This window comes from Mustelus asterias, chromosome 1 (genome assembly GCF_964213995.1).
Source record: "Mustelus asterias chromosome 1, sMusAst1.hap1.1, whole genome shotgun sequence".
NCBI lineage: Eukaryota > Metazoa > Chordata > Chondrichthyes > Carcharhiniformes > Triakidae > Mustelus > Mustelus asterias.
Genome location: NC_135801.1, coordinates 2493849 through 2511055, shown reverse-complemented (window position 1 = coordinate 2511055; position 17207 = coordinate 2493849). Strand labels below are relative to the sequence as shown.

General features: G+C 47.6%; 1 protein-coding gene across 4 annotated transcripts in view; it reads right to left on the bottom strand.

Annotated features, from left to right (window-relative positions):
• The window catches only part of LOC144485072 (protein phosphatase 3 catalytic subunit alpha), a 169745-nt gene that overhangs the window by 118780 nt on the left and 33758 nt on the right, over positions 1-17207 (bottom strand). For 2 of the 4 annotated variants that reach the window (XM_078203530.1, XM_078203416.1), the window contains exons 2-3: positions 10414-10648; positions 1864-2009 (exon numbers count right to left, since the gene is read on the bottom strand). In XM_078203530.1, coding sequence (XP_078059656.1) covers positions 1864-1971 — 108 coding nt within the window. In that variant the 5' untranslated portion in view covers positions 1972-2009; positions 10414-10648. Of the gene's footprint in view, positions 1-1863; positions 2010-10413; positions 10772-17207 lie in introns of all 4 variants that reach the window. The other 2 variants (XM_078203477.1, XM_078203378.1) reach the window with 1 other exon arrangement.

Sequence of the window (17207 nt, the reverse complement as noted above, 5' to 3'; positions counted from 1 at the left end):
GTGGTGTACGCTCTGGAGTGCGGTGTACGCTCTGGAGTGTGGTGTACGCTCTGGAGTGCGGTGTACGCTCTGGAGTGCGGTGTACGCTCTGGAGTGCGGTGTACGCTCTGGAGTGTGGTGTACGCTCTGGAGTGCGGTGTACGCTCTGGAGTGCGGTGTACGCTCTGGAGTGCGGTGTACGCTCTGGAGTGTGGTGTACGCTCTGGAGTGCGGTGTACGCTCTGGAGTGCGGTGTACGCTCTGGAGTGCGGTGTACGCTCTGGAGTGCGGTGTACGCTCTGGAGTGCGGTGTACGCTCTGTACACTCAGACGCTTGTTGATTTGCAAAGGTCTTTGTTGTCAAACGCTTGCTGCCACAGTGTGGAGGACTGAACCGGCTCAGCTGATCTCTGTTAGATCTCCTCGGCATTGGTGGCCTTTTGAGAGAGGTGGTTGTCAGGGTTTGGGAAATGCTCACCATGGTCCATAATCTCTCCTTCAACACACACGGGAGCTGGAATATCTGGCTGACCCGGTCTGGGTGGACATACAGATTTTGTTTTGGCAACAGCTGTAACCCATTCCAGGATTGTAATGACAGGAGGAGGAGGAGAGCCCTTCATTGCCCATGGGGCAGCCTCAGTGTAAAGCAGCATGTCCGTCTGACACAGCAACCTCACAACAATGGCTCAACAAGTAGCACTCTCACTGGCTCTGAGTCAGAAGGTCATGAGTTCAAGTCTCACTCCAGGAACCTGAACACGAAGTCTGGGCTGACAATAGCAATGCTTAAGAGGCATCTTGACAGATACATGAATAGACTGGGAATAGAGGGATACGGACCGCGTAGAGGCAAAAGGTCTTTAGATTAGAGAGGCTTGGTGGGCCGAAGGGCCTGTTCCTCTGCTGTCCTGTTCTTTGACACTTCTGGTGCTACTCCGAGGGAATACAGCACTATGGGAGGTGCTGTCCTTCAGATGAGATGTTTAACTGAGGGAGTCCTTCTCAATTGGATGTAAAAGATCCCATGGTCACGATTTGAAGGTGGGGGAATCCAAGCTGGTGTTGTGGTTAGTACAGATCCTTCAATCAACATCACCAGAGCGGATGATCTGGGCATTATCACGTGGCTGTTTATGGGATCTTGCTGTGTGAAAATATGCTGCTGCACTTCCTACATGACAACAGTGACTAGACTTAAAAATTGCTTCACTAACTGCCAAGGGCTTTAGGATATTCTGAGGTTGTGAAAGGCGCTATAGAAATGTAAGTCTGTCTTTCTAATGCAGGAACATTGGCAGCTCTCAGCAGTGTCAGTTCAGAGATTTGGCAACGCTCCAAATGCTGTGGGTTGGCCTTTCGATTGAAGAGAGGGGAATGGAACACGATGATTGCACTGGTGTAGCAGCCGCCACGATTTAACCCCAATTACAGACAATTGTTCCCGCTCGCGGGGGAGATACCAATCATCATGACTGACCCCTGACCTGTCCTGGAGACAACTGACCTCTCTGTGGGGAGAGTTAAATTCCTCTGCAGAAACTGAGAGCAGTGCGGCTGGACAGTTCACACACACAAGCTTTAAACACTCACAAACTATGACTTCACAGAATCACACAGTGCAGAAGAGGCCCTTTGGCCCATCGAGACTGCGCCGACACACGAGAAATGCCTGAACTCCAACCTAATCCCATTCCCCTGCACTTGGCCCGTAGCCAATGTTACGACGTGCCAAGGGCTCATCCAGATTCTTCAGAAACAGCTGCATTAGCACTCCTGCTTGCAGCAAAGAGTTAACGTTTAATATACAAAGAGTTATTGCTTACTACAAACAACTTGAGCGACAAGACTAACGTGTTTATTTGCAGCGATGGCGACACTTACTTTCTTAATGTCATCTAAGGTGTTAACCTCAGGAGAGAGCCCCCCATGCACGCACAGGAACTGCTGGTTCATCAAAGCTGCCAATGGCAGACAGTCAAATGCGTCCATACAGGCATCATATATCCTTTCCGAATATTTAATTTTACCTGTTGGAGAGATACAGACATCACATTAACAATTAGACTTTGCAAACTACAGCTGCACCAAACACCACCAATTCCAATCGAGCCACACAACACATCGGTGCCAGTTCCTCACAGAGGTTCCAATATCATCCCACTGCCCCGTTTCTCAGCCCACAGGCCTGAAACTTTCTCTGCTTCTGGTGTCCAGCCATTGGCTGCTGAAAACGGCAAAAGCCATAGCACCATAAAAAGGTTACAGCACAGGAGGAGGCCATTCGGCCCATCATACCCGGGCCAGCCCGAGGACACCCAGATGCCCTTTCTAATCCCACCTCCCTGCACCCGGCCATAGCCCTGTAGCTTACAGCACTTAAGGTGCAGGTCCAGATACTTTTTAAAAAGAGTTTAGGGTCGCTGCCTCCCCCACCAACACGGGCAGTGAACTCCAGACACCCACCACCCTCTGCGCAAAAAAGTTCTTCCTCATGCCCTCTCTACACTGACTGCCATTTATCTTTCTCTGTCCCCTGGTTTTAGAATTTTCCACCAAGGGTAACCATTTTATCCTGTCCACTCTATCTCTTCCCCTTATAATTTTATACACCTCAATCAAGTCACCCCTCAGCCTTCTTTGTTCCAAGGAAAATAACCCCAACCTATCGAATCTCTCCCCATAGCTACACTTTTAGAACTGGCAACGTTCTTGTAAACCTCCTCTGCACTCTCTCCCTCCACAGCAATTACATCCTTCCTGTAATGTGGTGACCAGAACTGCGCACAATACTCCAGTTGTGGCCTCACCAGTGTTTTATACAATTCCAACATTATATCCTTACTTTTGCCAATGAAGGGGAGCATTCCATTTGCCTTCTTCACAACCCTGTCTGAATGACAGCTTGTGGTGGAACATTGCACCCCGATGATGGACGCGGTTACCTTCAGCTTGAAGGATGAAGATCGCCACCAATGGTGCAGTCAGAGCTCTCAGTCTGAGTACCGACCCTCACGCTCACCGCCCCCCCCATTCACAACCAATACTGACCCCATGGAGACCTGGACACTCTGCATACACCTGGTCTCCATATCAGAAACAAATATACAGGCAATGGAGAAAGTGCCGGAAAGATTGACAAGGAAGATACCAGAACTAAGAGGCAATAACTTTGAGGGAAGGTTGAACAAGCTGGGACTCTGTTCCCCAGGAGAGAGAAGGCTGAGGGGTACCTGATTGAAGTGTTTTAAATGATGAAGGTGTTTGATGGGGTAGGTGTGGTGAAGATGTTTCTACTTGCGGGAAAGACTAAAACTCAAGTCTATAAATATCAGACAATCTCGAATAAATCCGATAGGAGCGTCAGGAGACCTGTTCATCCAGAGAGTGACGAGAATGTGGGACTCACTCCCGCTGGGAGCAGCTGAGGAAAATAACAGGCGCAGTTTTAACAGGAAGCTGGAAAAATAGAGCAGGGAGAAAGGAATATAAAGATAACATTAATACAGTGAGGGGGAGGAAGAGGTTCTTGTGGAGCATGAACATTATATAAACTAGCCCAAAATCTACACTGAACTAAATAGTCAAAAACCTTTCAAAGCTCTGATGTGGAGTTGCCGGCATTGGAGTGAGGTGGGCACAGTAAGTAGTCTCACAGCACCAGGTTCAAGTCCAACAGATTTATTTGGTAGGTGAGTGCCTGATGAAGGGGCAGCGCTCCGAAAGCTCGTGCTACCAAATAAACCTGTTGGATTTTAACCTGGTGTTGAGAGACTTCTAACTGTTTCAAAGCTCGATACAGAAACCGTGATGCTGGATTATTTCAACGGACATACCCCAGTTTCAGAAGCTAAACTCCACTCTGATTATTTAAAGGTTTCAGTAAGTGGAGACTTTCAAGCTTAAATGGACGAGTGATACTTCTTCCCCGCTCACCACACTCTCATTCAGAAGGCAGATCACTGACAGGCTCGTGGCATTTTCAAAAAGCAATGAAGAAGGTCAGAGCCTGAGTCACTCTGCATCAGGACCTGCCCGAGATCACCTCGCTGCCCAAGGCAAAACCCTCACTGCTTTACTCCACCTCTCAAACACTTCCTTAGAAAATGGTGTAAAGTGCAAGTTGGTAAAGATATAAATGAGAATAAATGCTGGAAAGTGAAAGTAATTAAAAGTAGCGCGCAAGCTAGTTGTTATTTCACATTACTCTTATGTGTAAGGACAAAGGTAGCAATTAACAGCTGGTGATCAATACTAATGGACAACAACATATATTTATATAACACCTCCAACATTGCAAAACACTGCAAGGAGCTGCACAGGCACGTCAGAATAAATCTGATATCTCGCCATAGAAGATTAGGACAGGTGGTCAGAGGTTTGGTCAGAGAGGTAGATTTTAGCCCTTTCAGATTTTGGAAGAGAGACAGAGGCCGAGAGATGGAAGGAGAGCGTTCCCGAGTTTAGACAGCCGGAGGAGCAATTTAATGAAGTCTCGGACTGGAGCAGTGATCTGAGGGTGGGGGAGCTGGAGGAGGTCACATCGTTAGGGAAGAGTGAGGCCTTGGAGAGATTTGAAAATAAGAATGAGAACATTGAATTCACAACTTTTGAGAGGCCGGACGCAAATCCAGGTTCCGTTCATAGAGAACGAAATTTTCAAACGATTCGGGTGCCAGGGAGATTGTAGGTTGCACAGGACAGCTGAAAGGCATCATACTGGATCACACTGCAGGTTATATCAGTATCAGCACACACAGGGGGACTTTCCAAAAGAACTAAAAAGAGTGGAGGTCCAAAAGGAACTCTGGGGGGTCCTTGGACATCAATCACTAAAATGCCATGGACATGGATAGAAAATAATCAACAAGGCAAATGGAATGTTGACCTTTACATCTTGAGGAATAGAAGCCCACGTTTCAGCTATAAAGCCTCGGTTAGACCACACCTGGAGTAACTGTGAGCAGTTCTGGGCCTCACACCTTGGGAAGGTTTGGGGAAACCTTGCTGGGTGCACAGGTTGGGAACTCGGATTCCCAATGACCCTCGGACTCCTCACACTCGTGCCGCCAGGAAGTGGCCACACATGCACAGTGCGACCTGCTTCATGTTGTTCAGGTCCAAGGCCCTGGTCCCTGCACTATCCACACAGAAGAGAGAAAGAGGAACAGAAAGACAATCCAGGTCAGATAATCGGGCACAGGGAGTGAGCGTGCCAGCGAGGGGCACGGGAGGGGGGACAGGGGGAAGTCCCAAACTCCCAGGTCAGGGACAAAGATGGGATAGAAATGGATCCCATTGAGTTAATAGAAAGGAGCAGAGAAAACAGCTCCCAGCGAGCTCCAGGAAGCAGAGGCCAATTGGGCACAAGGAAAGCCCTGAGGATCTGAAAAGGCGGCTGGAGGTTGGTGACTCCGTGCTGCAAGCCGCTGGGGCAAAGGTACCTCTCTCGGAGTAGTGGCATTCTGCTTGGCACAGCCAAAGATCTGAGATTGTGCTTGGAAGAGGACACTTGAGTGTACTCGGAAATCCAAAGAACAAAGAACAATACAGCACAGGAACAGGCCCTTCGGCCCTCCAAGCCCGCGCCGATCATGTGTTCCTAACTAGACCATCCGTTTGTATCCCTCTATTCCCAGTCTGTTCATGTGGTTATCTAGATAAGTCTTAAACGATCCCAGCGTGTCCGCCTCAATCACCTTGCTTGGCAGTGCATTCCAGGCCCCCACCACCCTCTGTGTAAAATACGTCCCCCTGACATCTGTGTTGAACCTTGCCCCCCTCACCTTGAACCCGTGACCCCTTGTGTTCGTCACCTCCGACCTGGGAAAAAGCTTCCCACTGTTCACCCTATCTATGCCCTTCATAATTTTATACACCTCTATTAGGTCGCCCCTCATCCTCCGTCTTTCCAGGGAGAACAACCTCAGTTTACCTCATAGCTAAGACCCTCCATACCAGGCAACATCCTGGTAAACCTTCTCTGTACTCTCTCCAAAGCCTCCACGTCCTTCTGGTAGTGTGGCGACCAGAACTGGACGCAGTATTCCAAATGCGGCCGAACCAACGTTCTATATATCTGCAACATCATATGCCAACTTTTATATTCTATGCCCCATCCAATAAAGGCAAGCATGCCATGTGCCTTCTTCACCACCCTCTCCACCTGTGCTGCCAACTTTAAGGATCTGTGGACTTGTACGCCCAATGTAAATCCAGGGGGAAAGGAATCTCGAAAGGCGAGACTGAAACCCTACAAGGTGAATCGTTGCTGAAACCATCCAAATGTGAGCGACCTTTACAGAGAAATTCCAAGGCAAGATCTCCAATGATGGAGACCGAAAACCCTAGTGAGAAAGATGATGTTTCAGTGAGATTGGTTGGCTAGCAATGTGACAAACATCTGGGTGGGTTGTTAAGAAATCCATGGAATCAGGTTTGGTCGCACTTGTCATTTATCATGAAGTGTGGCAGGTGCTCAGGTACAGATCACTCATTAATTCATTTGTAACTCATTCTTACCCTGAATGTTAGAGTATGAGAGATCGATATTGTAAATTAGTTCATCTTTCTGGACTTGTACAGTAAAGGCTATTTCTGTTTGTTCCAAACCTGTGGAATCTTGTGGCTTTATTCACTTTGTAAGTGTCTTGAATCTGAAACTTTGCTTACTTTAAACAAAATATGATTGGAACCTAACTCGATCTCCCCCACATCCTGGGGACGGGCCAGGGATCATAACAAAGGATATATTAGCCTTGGGACGAGTGCGGTGTTGCTTTACCAGAATGTTAGACTAGAAAGAGGGAAACTATTTCCTCTAACTGGGAAGTCCAGGACCGAGCACATAGCATAAAAATTAGAGTCAGATTCTCCACAAATGAAAGAATACTTTCTTCAAAGTGACTGAATGGTATCACGTCCTGCCTCTATTAATAAATCTCAATGTCCCAGATGCTTTGCTAACCACTCTCTCACTATCTTCTGCCAATTTCAAAGATTAAAACATGTGCCTCCTCAGTTCCTGGGTCCGTGAACACGTTGTAGAATTGTGCCATTAAAGCCCGCATTTCCTCCATAGCCCTTCTCCCAAAATATATCACCTCACATTTCTCTGTATCAAATTCCAGCTGCCACTTGTCTGCCCATTCCAGTCTATACCCTGCTGCAGTTAATTAGCATTATCCTCACTCTGCCATGGGGTTTAACAGGACCGATCACCATTAAACAAATAAAGAACAAAGAAAATTACAGCACAGGAACAGGCCCTTCGGCCCTCCAAGCCTGCACCGACCATGCTGTCCAACTGAACTAAAACCCCCTACCCTTCCGGGGACCATATCCCCCTATTCCCATCCTATTCATGCATTTGTCAAGACGCCCCTTAAAATTCACTATCGTATCTGCTTCCACTCCCTCCCCCGGCAACGGGTTCCAGGCACCCACCACTGTGTGTGTAAAAAACCTGCCTCGTACATCTCCTTTAAACCTTGCCCCTCGCACCTTAAACCTGTGCCCCCTAGTAATTGACTCTTCCACCCTGGGAAAAAGCTTCTGACTATCCATTCTGTCCATGCTTCTCAATCTTGTAGATTTCTATCAGGATACATTACAATACATTCATTTTTTGGGGGGCCAAAAGTCAAACATGGGCAGAGAAAAGTATGGAATGAAAATGGGATAAAAAGCAAATTACTGCGAATGCTGGAATCTGAAACCAAAAGAGGAAATGCTGGAAAATCTCAGCAGGTCTGGCAACATCTGTAAGGAGAGAAAAGAGCTGACGTTTCAAGTCCCGACGACCCTTTGTCAAGTCTCCTTACAGATGCTGCCAAACCTGCTGAGATCTTCCAGCATTTTCTCTTTTGGAATGAAAATGGGAATCTGCCACGTCTATTCTCCATTCCCTTCTCATTGTTTATTTGCAGAACGTTTTTTAAGTGGAACTTTATTCACCAATGAAAACACAGCCCTTTGTGAGCCTATAAAAGATTAATGATGTTAACCAGAGACATCTGCTGATTATGGCAGAGATATTTTGGATAATTTTGGGTATGATGCATTTGCCTAATTATTAAAAGTTATTTTAATCCATACATCATGAACATTTATGGTGAGGAGGGGCTAAAGGATGCATTTCATAGCTTTGACAAAGGGTCATCTGGACTCAAAACATCAGCTCTTTTCTCTCCTTACAGATGCTGCCAGACCCGCTGAGATTTTCCAGCGTTTTCCCTTTTGGTTTCAGATTCCAGCATCTGCAGTGATTTGCTGTTATTTCCCAGTCTGTTATTTCTCAGTCTGTTATCTAATTTTGTTGAAGACAATCCATTAGCTTTTGGTCTCATGCATTCTGATGTTTTCTGTTTTTAACCTCCTCCAACCCATAACCTTCCAAGATCTCAGCTGATCTCCAAATCTGGCCTCGAGAATCCCCAATTCCCGATGTAACTTCAGCTATCTCATTCTAACCTTTGGAATTCTTCCCCGAAACCTCTTCCACTGGGTTAACTCACTTTGTAACTCTTTCTTACCCTGAATGTTAGATTATGAAGGATAGATATTGTAAATTGGTTTATCTTTCTGGACTTGTACGGTAAAGGCTATTTTTGTTTGTTCCAAACCTGTGGAATCTTGCGGCTTTATTCATTTTGCAAATGTCTTAAATCTCAAACTTGGTCTACTTTAAACAAAATTACTGTGTTTAAGATGATCCATGTTGTGTGTGTGATAGGGTAACAAGCTACATTACAGACACGATACAAATACAACCTGGCAGCATACCAACTTAGATCCTAGTGCCATAATTGATGCCCAGAATGTTTTATAGAATAGCAAAGCTGGGTTTGAACTCTTACTGCTCAGGTGAAATTTGGAAGGCGAACGAGACCGTAGCTGTCAGCAAGTTTCAATCGAGTATTTTGAGATATCCTAACATGTGGGAGGAAGTCAAGCAAACAATGCACTATTGTGGATATTCCTCAGAACTACAACATGGAAACAGGGTGGCACAGTGATTATTGCTGCTGCCTCACAGCGCCAGGGTCCCAGGTTCGATTGCTGGCTTGGGTCACTGTCTGTGTGGGGTTTGCACATTTTCCCCATGTCTGGGTTTCCTCCAGGTGCTCGGGTTTCCCCCAACAGTCCAAAGATGTGCTGGTTTGATGCAATGGCCATGCTAGACTCGCCTTCAGAGTCCTGGGATGCGTAGGTTAGAGGGATTAGCGGGGTTATGGGGATAGGGCCTAGGTGGGATTGTTGTCAGTGCAGACTTGATGGGCCGAATGGCCTCCTTGTGCACTGTAGGGATTCTATCAAACAATAGCGAGATGCCACAGAGTGACGTTCTGGCTGACGAGTAAGGTCGTTATCAGGCACCTTTCCACAAGGTGAGAATCTTGGAGCTTGGGAAGCAATTTGTTGGAACCAAAAGCGATGTTGACACTCCTTCAAGTCAACCTTCATCTCAGACAGGTCACAAAGTGCTTCACACTCACGGGGAGGGAGCTCTTCCCAGTGTCAGCAATCTGACAGAGTTTTTCCTCATTTCTTTGCCACAAACATGAATTTGTTGCCACAATCGGCTCGCGTAGTTGTTGCTTCTCGCCTCTTTCCTGTCAGCTGTGCTCAAACACAGACGTACTGTTTCAGACGTAACAGACTGAAGCAGAGGCACACAGAAATCTGGCTGTCGTGGTTTTAAAATGCAATGCATCACGTAACCTCCAAAAATGAAGCAAGGCTTTAGAAGAGGTTTTTGTGGGGACACCATCAGCCTTTCAGTGCGTTGTGTGTACGGTGTTAGCATCTCATAGAAACATACAGAACATTTAGCAACATTCAGTCCAACGTATTGTGTAAAAGTTATCCAACTGCTTCCACATTGCCCAGAGTTTTGCAATTCTTTCCCCTTCATGTATTTACTCAATTCCCTTTTGAAAACCGATCGAATCTGTTTCTACTGCTCTTTCAGGCAATGTGTCCCACATCCCAATAACCTGCGTGTAAAAAACAAAACTCTCACCTCTCCCTCTCCCTTTTTCGTTCATTGTCTTAAATCTGTGTCCGCTGATTGGCAAAACTGCAAACAGTTTTTCCTTACTAATTAAAACCCTCAGTTCTGAACAACTCATATCAACTCTCCCCTGAGCCTTCTCTGCTTTGAGGAGAACAATCGCAGATTCTCTGGTCTGTCCCTATTCACTGGGAGCCCCTCGTCCCTGGAATCATTTTGGGTAAATCTTCTCTGCATTTTCTCCAAGGCAGTGACATCTTCTCTGAACTGTGGTGCCCAGAATTGGACACAATACTGCAGCTGGGGTCCAGCCACTGATTTATAAAGGTTTAGATGACCAACACTGATGCTGATATTAATCTTGGGTCAGTGCAGAAACATTCTTAACCCAACAGAAAGGAGGCATGATTCATACTTACATTCCTGTTTAAAAGTGAAATATTCCGTCAAATGCCGACATTCATGGTTTCCACGAAGTAAAAACAACGTTTTTGGATACAAGATTTTCAAGGCCCAGAGATACAACACACACTGAAAGATAAGAGAGAGACGGTAAGTGAATCACACACAACATTCTCAAACAGACTGAACACAGAAGTGAACAACAAACCGGAATATCTCATTGCACACCAGCATGGATAACTTTCACTCCATCTAATGCTTTAGGAGACAACTGGAAAACCAATTGGAGTGACACAGTCTCACCGAATTGGATATAAAAATATCAAGTCTCTGGGCATTAGCAGCAAGATAACCCAATCGCCGCTTTGACCAAGTCTTTGGCCAGTTCTTTGTAATATCTCCGCACGTGACTCTCTTTGTGTAATAATACCTCCTATTGAAGCGCCTCAGGATGTTTCACTGTGTCAATGTCACAACATCAGTGCGAACAGTTTGGTTTTTCAATGTCATTGTGTCTCAGTGTGACTGCTTCAATTACAATTCAGACACTTCCCCATCTCCAGTTGTTTGCATCAACCAGTTTTTCAAATCATTAACTTTTCACTGAGTTCAATTGACTACAGCAGCCACTGCGCCAACTCGTAACTCCATCGGAAAACTGCAGGGGCAGGAAATAATCACATTCCCTATCTCTCTGGCTAGAGCGGCACGGTGGCACAGTGGTTGGGGAAGCACGGTGGCACAGTGGTTGGGGAAGCACGGTGGCACAGTGGTTGGGGCAGCACGGTGGCACAGTGGTTGGGGAAGCACGGTGGCACAGTGGTTGGGGAAGCACGGTGGCACAGTGGTTGGGGAAGCACGGTGGCACAATGGTTAGCACTGCTGCCTCACAGCACCAGGGACCCGGGTTCGATTCCCGGCTCGGGTCACTGTCTGTGTGGAGCCTGCACATTCTCCCCGTGTCTGCGTGGGTTTCCTCTGAATGCTCCAGTTTCCTCCCACAGTCCGAAAGATGTGCCAGTAGATGCATTGGCCGTGCTAAATTCTCCCTCAGTGTACCCGAACAGGGGCCCGAGTGTGGTGACTAGGGGATTTTCACAGTAACTTCATTGCAATGTTAATGTAAGCCTACTTGTGACGCGAATAAATAAACTTTAGAGGAATGTTTCCAGGACCGATTCATCATGGAGGGTCTGTAACACAAACTATTGATTTAATCTGATTTCAATTTAGCTTAATGGATACTGATTGCAGACGAAGACACCACAATTGCTGATCCGAATGAAGGTGATTAGGTAATTCCCCTATTAATCACACCTGGGGACAGCACTGTGTAACTGACTGGGATTGACTTTGTACACACATATAACTTATATCTGTAACTATCCCCCCACGCACTGCCCTCCGCTCCAGAAATAATCCTGCAACTAATCCAGGTGTGACTCTTTAAAGATTAATCTGCAGTATAAGGATCACATGACATGGGGAGCCAATCAGGGAGCAGGATGGGGGGATCACCCTGGTAAATGCAGACTTCTGTACTCAGTCATTGATGCGCGTCAATTGAACTCGAGGCACGAAGCTTCGGTAACAGAAGGCTTTTATTGTCTAACAATGGAACTAATAGAACGTAAGTACACCATCCCAGACTGACGAGGTCCCGCCCAAGCAGGGGGTCTTATACCTCTCCCAGGAGGCGGAGCCCGACTGGGATGTGCCACAACAGTAACAACCACAGGTGTATTAATCCCACCCTAGCCCAACAACAACATTAGAACAATCCCACAGTGGGAACCAACGATGGTTCACCACAGTCATCCCGGGAGCTGATTGCAGCCACAAGGCTGTAAGCCTCTGTATAGTTCAACCTGTAAATAAACAAGTTGTGTTTTCACTGAACTGGTGAATGAGCATCTTTCCAAGTTCTGGTCAGGTGTTTTCCTTTTTGCTCCAGTTCATGGAGACACTTTTTAAATAGACTCTGTAGATTGTTCTGGTGTACTGTTTAAACAGACTCGAGGTTTTGACAGGGTAGATGTGGAGAGGATGTTTCCTCTTCTGGGAGAATCCAGAACTCGGGGTCACTGTTTAAAAATAAAGGGGTCGCCCATTTAAGGCAGAGATTAGGAGAAATCTCTCTCTGAGGGTGGTGAGTGTTTGGAACTCTTGTCCTGAAAAGGAGGTGGAAGCAGAGACTTTGAACATAATTAGGATAGAACCAAGTATGATTTTTGATTAACAAGGGGGTGGAAGGTTATCAGAGAAGGTAGGAATGTGGGGTTGAGGTTACAATCAGATCAGCTATGATATTATTGAATGGCTCGAGGGGCCTCCTCCTGCTCCTAATTCATAAGTTTGTGTGTTTGCTGATAGGTAGATTCTGTTGTGGATAACATGTGGAGATGCCGGCGTTGGACTGGGGTGGGCACAGTAAGAAGTCTCACAACACCAGGTTAAAGTCCAACAGGTTTATTTGGCAACATGAGCTTTCAGAGCGCTGCTCCTTCATCAGGTGAGTGAGGAAGGAGCAGTGCTCCGAAAGCTTGTGATACCAAATAAACCTGTTGGACTCTAACCTGGTGTTGTGAGACTTTTTATGGTGGATAACAGACACCGTTAATATGCTGAATAAACAGATCCCGTTTGCTGCAAGACCAATCACACATAATCAAACATATTGGTCGACAGACGCACGAATAGACAACCTGGGTGATTTATAGAGTTAACTAGAGTTGGTGTGATTACTCTCAGTATCTGTATTCTGCATGGGTATCGCACAGCAAGATGCAACATCCCCGAGCGCGATGCTTTCATAGTGTGACATATTTAATGGCAATAAACAATGTAGACGTGGTGGATGCAATGGTTTTAATGATATAAACACAGAGAGATATTCAATGAGCAGGTTTTAATAGCATTTCAATTTCCTGAAGATATCGTAGACTCCTCCTGACCCTACCCTTCACTATTTTAATTAGACAGAAAAGAACGCTTCGAAGAGTGGTTTGTGAGCAGGCTGTGATCCAGAGTCCCAGACTAGAGAGAATTAATGAGCCTGACTAGGTGAGAATTGCTCGAATGAGCAAGAAGCCATTAAACCCGGGGCTTCAGTGAACTCGATTTCTAATGCGCATATTAATTTTAGTTCCCACACAGTCTTGAGCCAAGCCCGATATGTCAGTCACGTTATCAACAAAGGTTTGGATTCAAATCACAAACTGGAACACAAATTGTGTTAATTGTCTGCATTCCCTTGGTATTTAAGATCCCTGGCAAAACATGGCGGCAATGTAGTTAGCACTGCTGCCTCACAGCGCCAAGGATCCTGGGTCAATCCCAGCCTCCGGTCACCGTCTCCATGGAGTTTGCACGTTCTCCTGGTGTCAGCGTGGATTTCCTCTGGGTGCTCCAGTTTCCCCCCACAGTTCGAAAGATGTGCAAGTTAGGTTGACTGGCCATGCTAAATTGTCCCTAAGTGTCAGAGGGATTCACAGGGTAAATACGTGGGATTATGGGGGATAGGACATGGGTGGGATTGTTGTCAGTGCAGGCTTGATGGCCCGAATGGCCTCCTACTGCACTGTAGGGATTCTATGATTCCCCTCCCCCACCGGTATATTGGAGTATTCCCTCCCCTCCAATCACCACCCCATGTAAATCAACAACCCCAAATGTAAATCAGAGGGATCCCCACTCCTTCTCTGTAAATTATAAAATGAAGGGGTACAATCCCTTGGGGACCAAGTGTAGTGTGTCAAAATTCACAGATGACACTAAGATGGGTGGAAGAGCAAAGTGTGCAGAGGACGCTGAAAGTCTGCAAAGGGGTACAGATAGTCTAAGTGAGTGGGCGAGGGTCTGGCAGATGGAGTACAATGTTGGTAAATGTGAGGCCATCCATTTTGGTAGGAATAACAGCAAAATGGACTATTATTTAAATGGTAAAAAATTGCAGCATGCTGCCGTGCAGAGGGACCTGGGTGTCCTTGTGCAGGAATCTCAAGGAGTTGGTTTGCAGGTGCAGCAGGTAATTAAGAAGGCAAATGGAATTTTGTCCTTCATTGCTAGAGGGATGGAGTTTAAAAACAGCGAGGTTATGTTGGAGCTGTATAAGGTGCTGGTGAGGTCACACCTGGAGTACTGTGTACAGTTTTGGTCTCCTGACTTGAGAAAGGGTATACTGGCACTGGAGGGGGTGCAGAGGAGATTCACTAGGTTGATTCCGGAGTTGAGAGAGTTCCGGAGTTGGCTTATGAGGAGAGACTGAGTAGACTGGGGCTTTACTCATTGGAATTAAGAAGAATGAGGGGAGATCTTATAGAAACATATAAGATTATGAAGGGAATAAATAAGATAGAAGCAGGGAAGTTATTTCCACTGGCAGGTGAAACTAGAACTAGGGGGCATAGCCTCAAAATAATGGGAAACAGATTTAGGACTGAGTTGAGGAGGAACCTCTTCACACAAAGGGTTGTGAATCTGTGGAATTCCCTGCCCAGTGAAGCAGTTGAGGCTACCTCATTGAATGTTTTTAAGGAAAGGATAGATACATTTTTGAACAGTAAAGGAATTAAGGGTTATGGTGAGCGGGCGGGTAAGTGGAACTGAGTCCACAAAAAGATCAGCCATGATCTTATTGAATGACGGAGCAGGCTCGTGTGGCCAGATGGCCTACTCCTGCTCCTAGTTCTTATGTTCTTAATCCCATTGTTATTGTCTATTTGCGTTTGAGAGTACATGCAAGGTGATGGATTTTAGTGAATTGATCCAGGGCAGGACTTACTCAGTTAATGGTAAGGTGTTGCAGAGAGTTATAGAACAAAGAGATCTAGGGGTACAGGTTCATAGCTCCTTGAAAGTGGAGTCACAGGTGGACAGAGTGGTGAAGAAGGCATTCGGCATGCTTGGTTTCATTGGTCAGAACATTGAATACAGGAGTTGGGACATCTTGTTGAAGTTGTACAGGACATTGGTAAGGCCACATTTGGAATACTGTGTACAGTTCTGGTCACCCTATTATAGAAAGGATATTATTAAACTAGAAAGAGTGCAGAAAAGATTTACTAGGATGCTACCGGGACTTGATGGTTTGAGTTGTAAGGAGAGGTTGGGTAGACTGGGACTTTTTTTCCCTGGAGTGTAGGAGGCTTAGGGATGATCTTATAGAGGTCTATAAAATAATGAGGGGCATAGATAAGGTAGATAGTCAACATCTTTTCCCAAAGGTAGGGGAGTCTAAAACGAGAGGGCATAGGTTTAGGTGAGAGGGAAGAGATACAAAAGGGTCCAGAGGGACAATTTTTTCACACAGAGGGTGGTGAGTGTCTGGAACAAGCTGCCAGAGGTAGTAGTAGAGGCGGGTACAATTTTCTCTTTTAAAAAGCAGTTAGACAGTTACATGGGTAAGATGGGTGTTGAGGGATATGGGCCAAATGCAGGCAATTGGGACTAACTTAGTGATTTTAAAAAGGGGTGGCATGGACAAGTTGGGCCAAAGGGCCTGTTTCCATGCTGTAAACCTCTATGACTCTATGACATGTACTTTCAGTGGGATTACTGGTTGGAAGTTTCCACAGGGCCCATTAGTGTGCATTAGCATCATGAGAAAGACGGTGCTTAATGCAGAATGCTTCAAGTATCAACTGCGTATTTTAATTAAGCACCCCAGTGTCAGCTTTAATAATCTTTGAAGACAGTTACTATCCACTTGCCAGTATTGTCATTCACTGCTGCATAAACAATACTTTTTTTAATATGAAGGGCAATTTAAAAAAAAGTGCTGGTAAAACTGTAATATTTTATAAAATTTAGCAGCCAGGAGATCCCTGAAGGTTTGAAATTTAATGATGTCAGACACTGTGCATGGAGTATCTAACCAGCAACGGCCTAAACCTTCACTGTTGTGATAATGAATGGGTGTTGCAAAGTGCTTCAGAGGGGAAGGGGGGAGGGGGGGGGAGGGGAAGGGGGGGAGGGGAAGGGGGGGAGGGGAAGGGGGGAGAGGAAGGGGGGAGAGGAAGGGGGGGAGAGGAAGGGGGGAGAGGAAGGGGGGAGGGGAAGGGGGGAAGGGAAGGGGGGAGGGGAAGGGGGGAGGGGAAGGGGGGAGGGGAAGGGGGGAGGGGGGAGGGGAAGGGGGGAGGGGAAGGGGGGAGGGGAAGGGGGGAGGGGAAGGGGGGAGGGGAAGGGGGGAGGGGGGAGGGGGGAGGGGAAGGGGGGAGGGGGGAGGGGGGGAGGGGGAGGGGGGAGGGGGGAGGGGAAGGGGGGAGGGGGGAGGGGGGAGGGGAAGGGGGGGAGGGAGGAGGGGGGGAGGGGAAGGGGGGAGGGAGGAGGGGGGAGGGGAAGGGGGGAGGGAGGAGGGGGGGAGGGGAAGAGGTGAGGGGGGAGGGGAAGGGGGGAGGGGGAGGGGAAGGGGGGGGAGGGGAAGGGGGGGAGGGGAAGGGGGGGAGGGGAAGGGGGGGGAGGGGAGGGGGGAGGGGGGAGGGGGAGGGGGGAGGGGGGGAGGGGAAGGGGGGGAGGGGAAGGGGGGAGGGGAAAGGGGGGAGGGGAAGGGGGGAGGGGAAGGGGGGAGGGGGAAGGGGGGAGGGGAGGGGGAGGGAAGGGGGGAGGGGAAGGGGGGAGGGGAAGGGAGGGGGGAGGGGGGGGAGGGAAGGGGGGAGGGGGGGGAGGGGAAGGGGGGGAGGGGGGGAGGGGAAGAGGGGGAGGGAAGGGGGGAGGGGGGAGGGGAGGGGGGGAGGGGAGGGGGGAGGGGAAGGGGGAGGGGGGGAGGGGGAAGGGGGGGAGGGGGAGGGGGGGAGGGGGAGGGGGGGAGGGG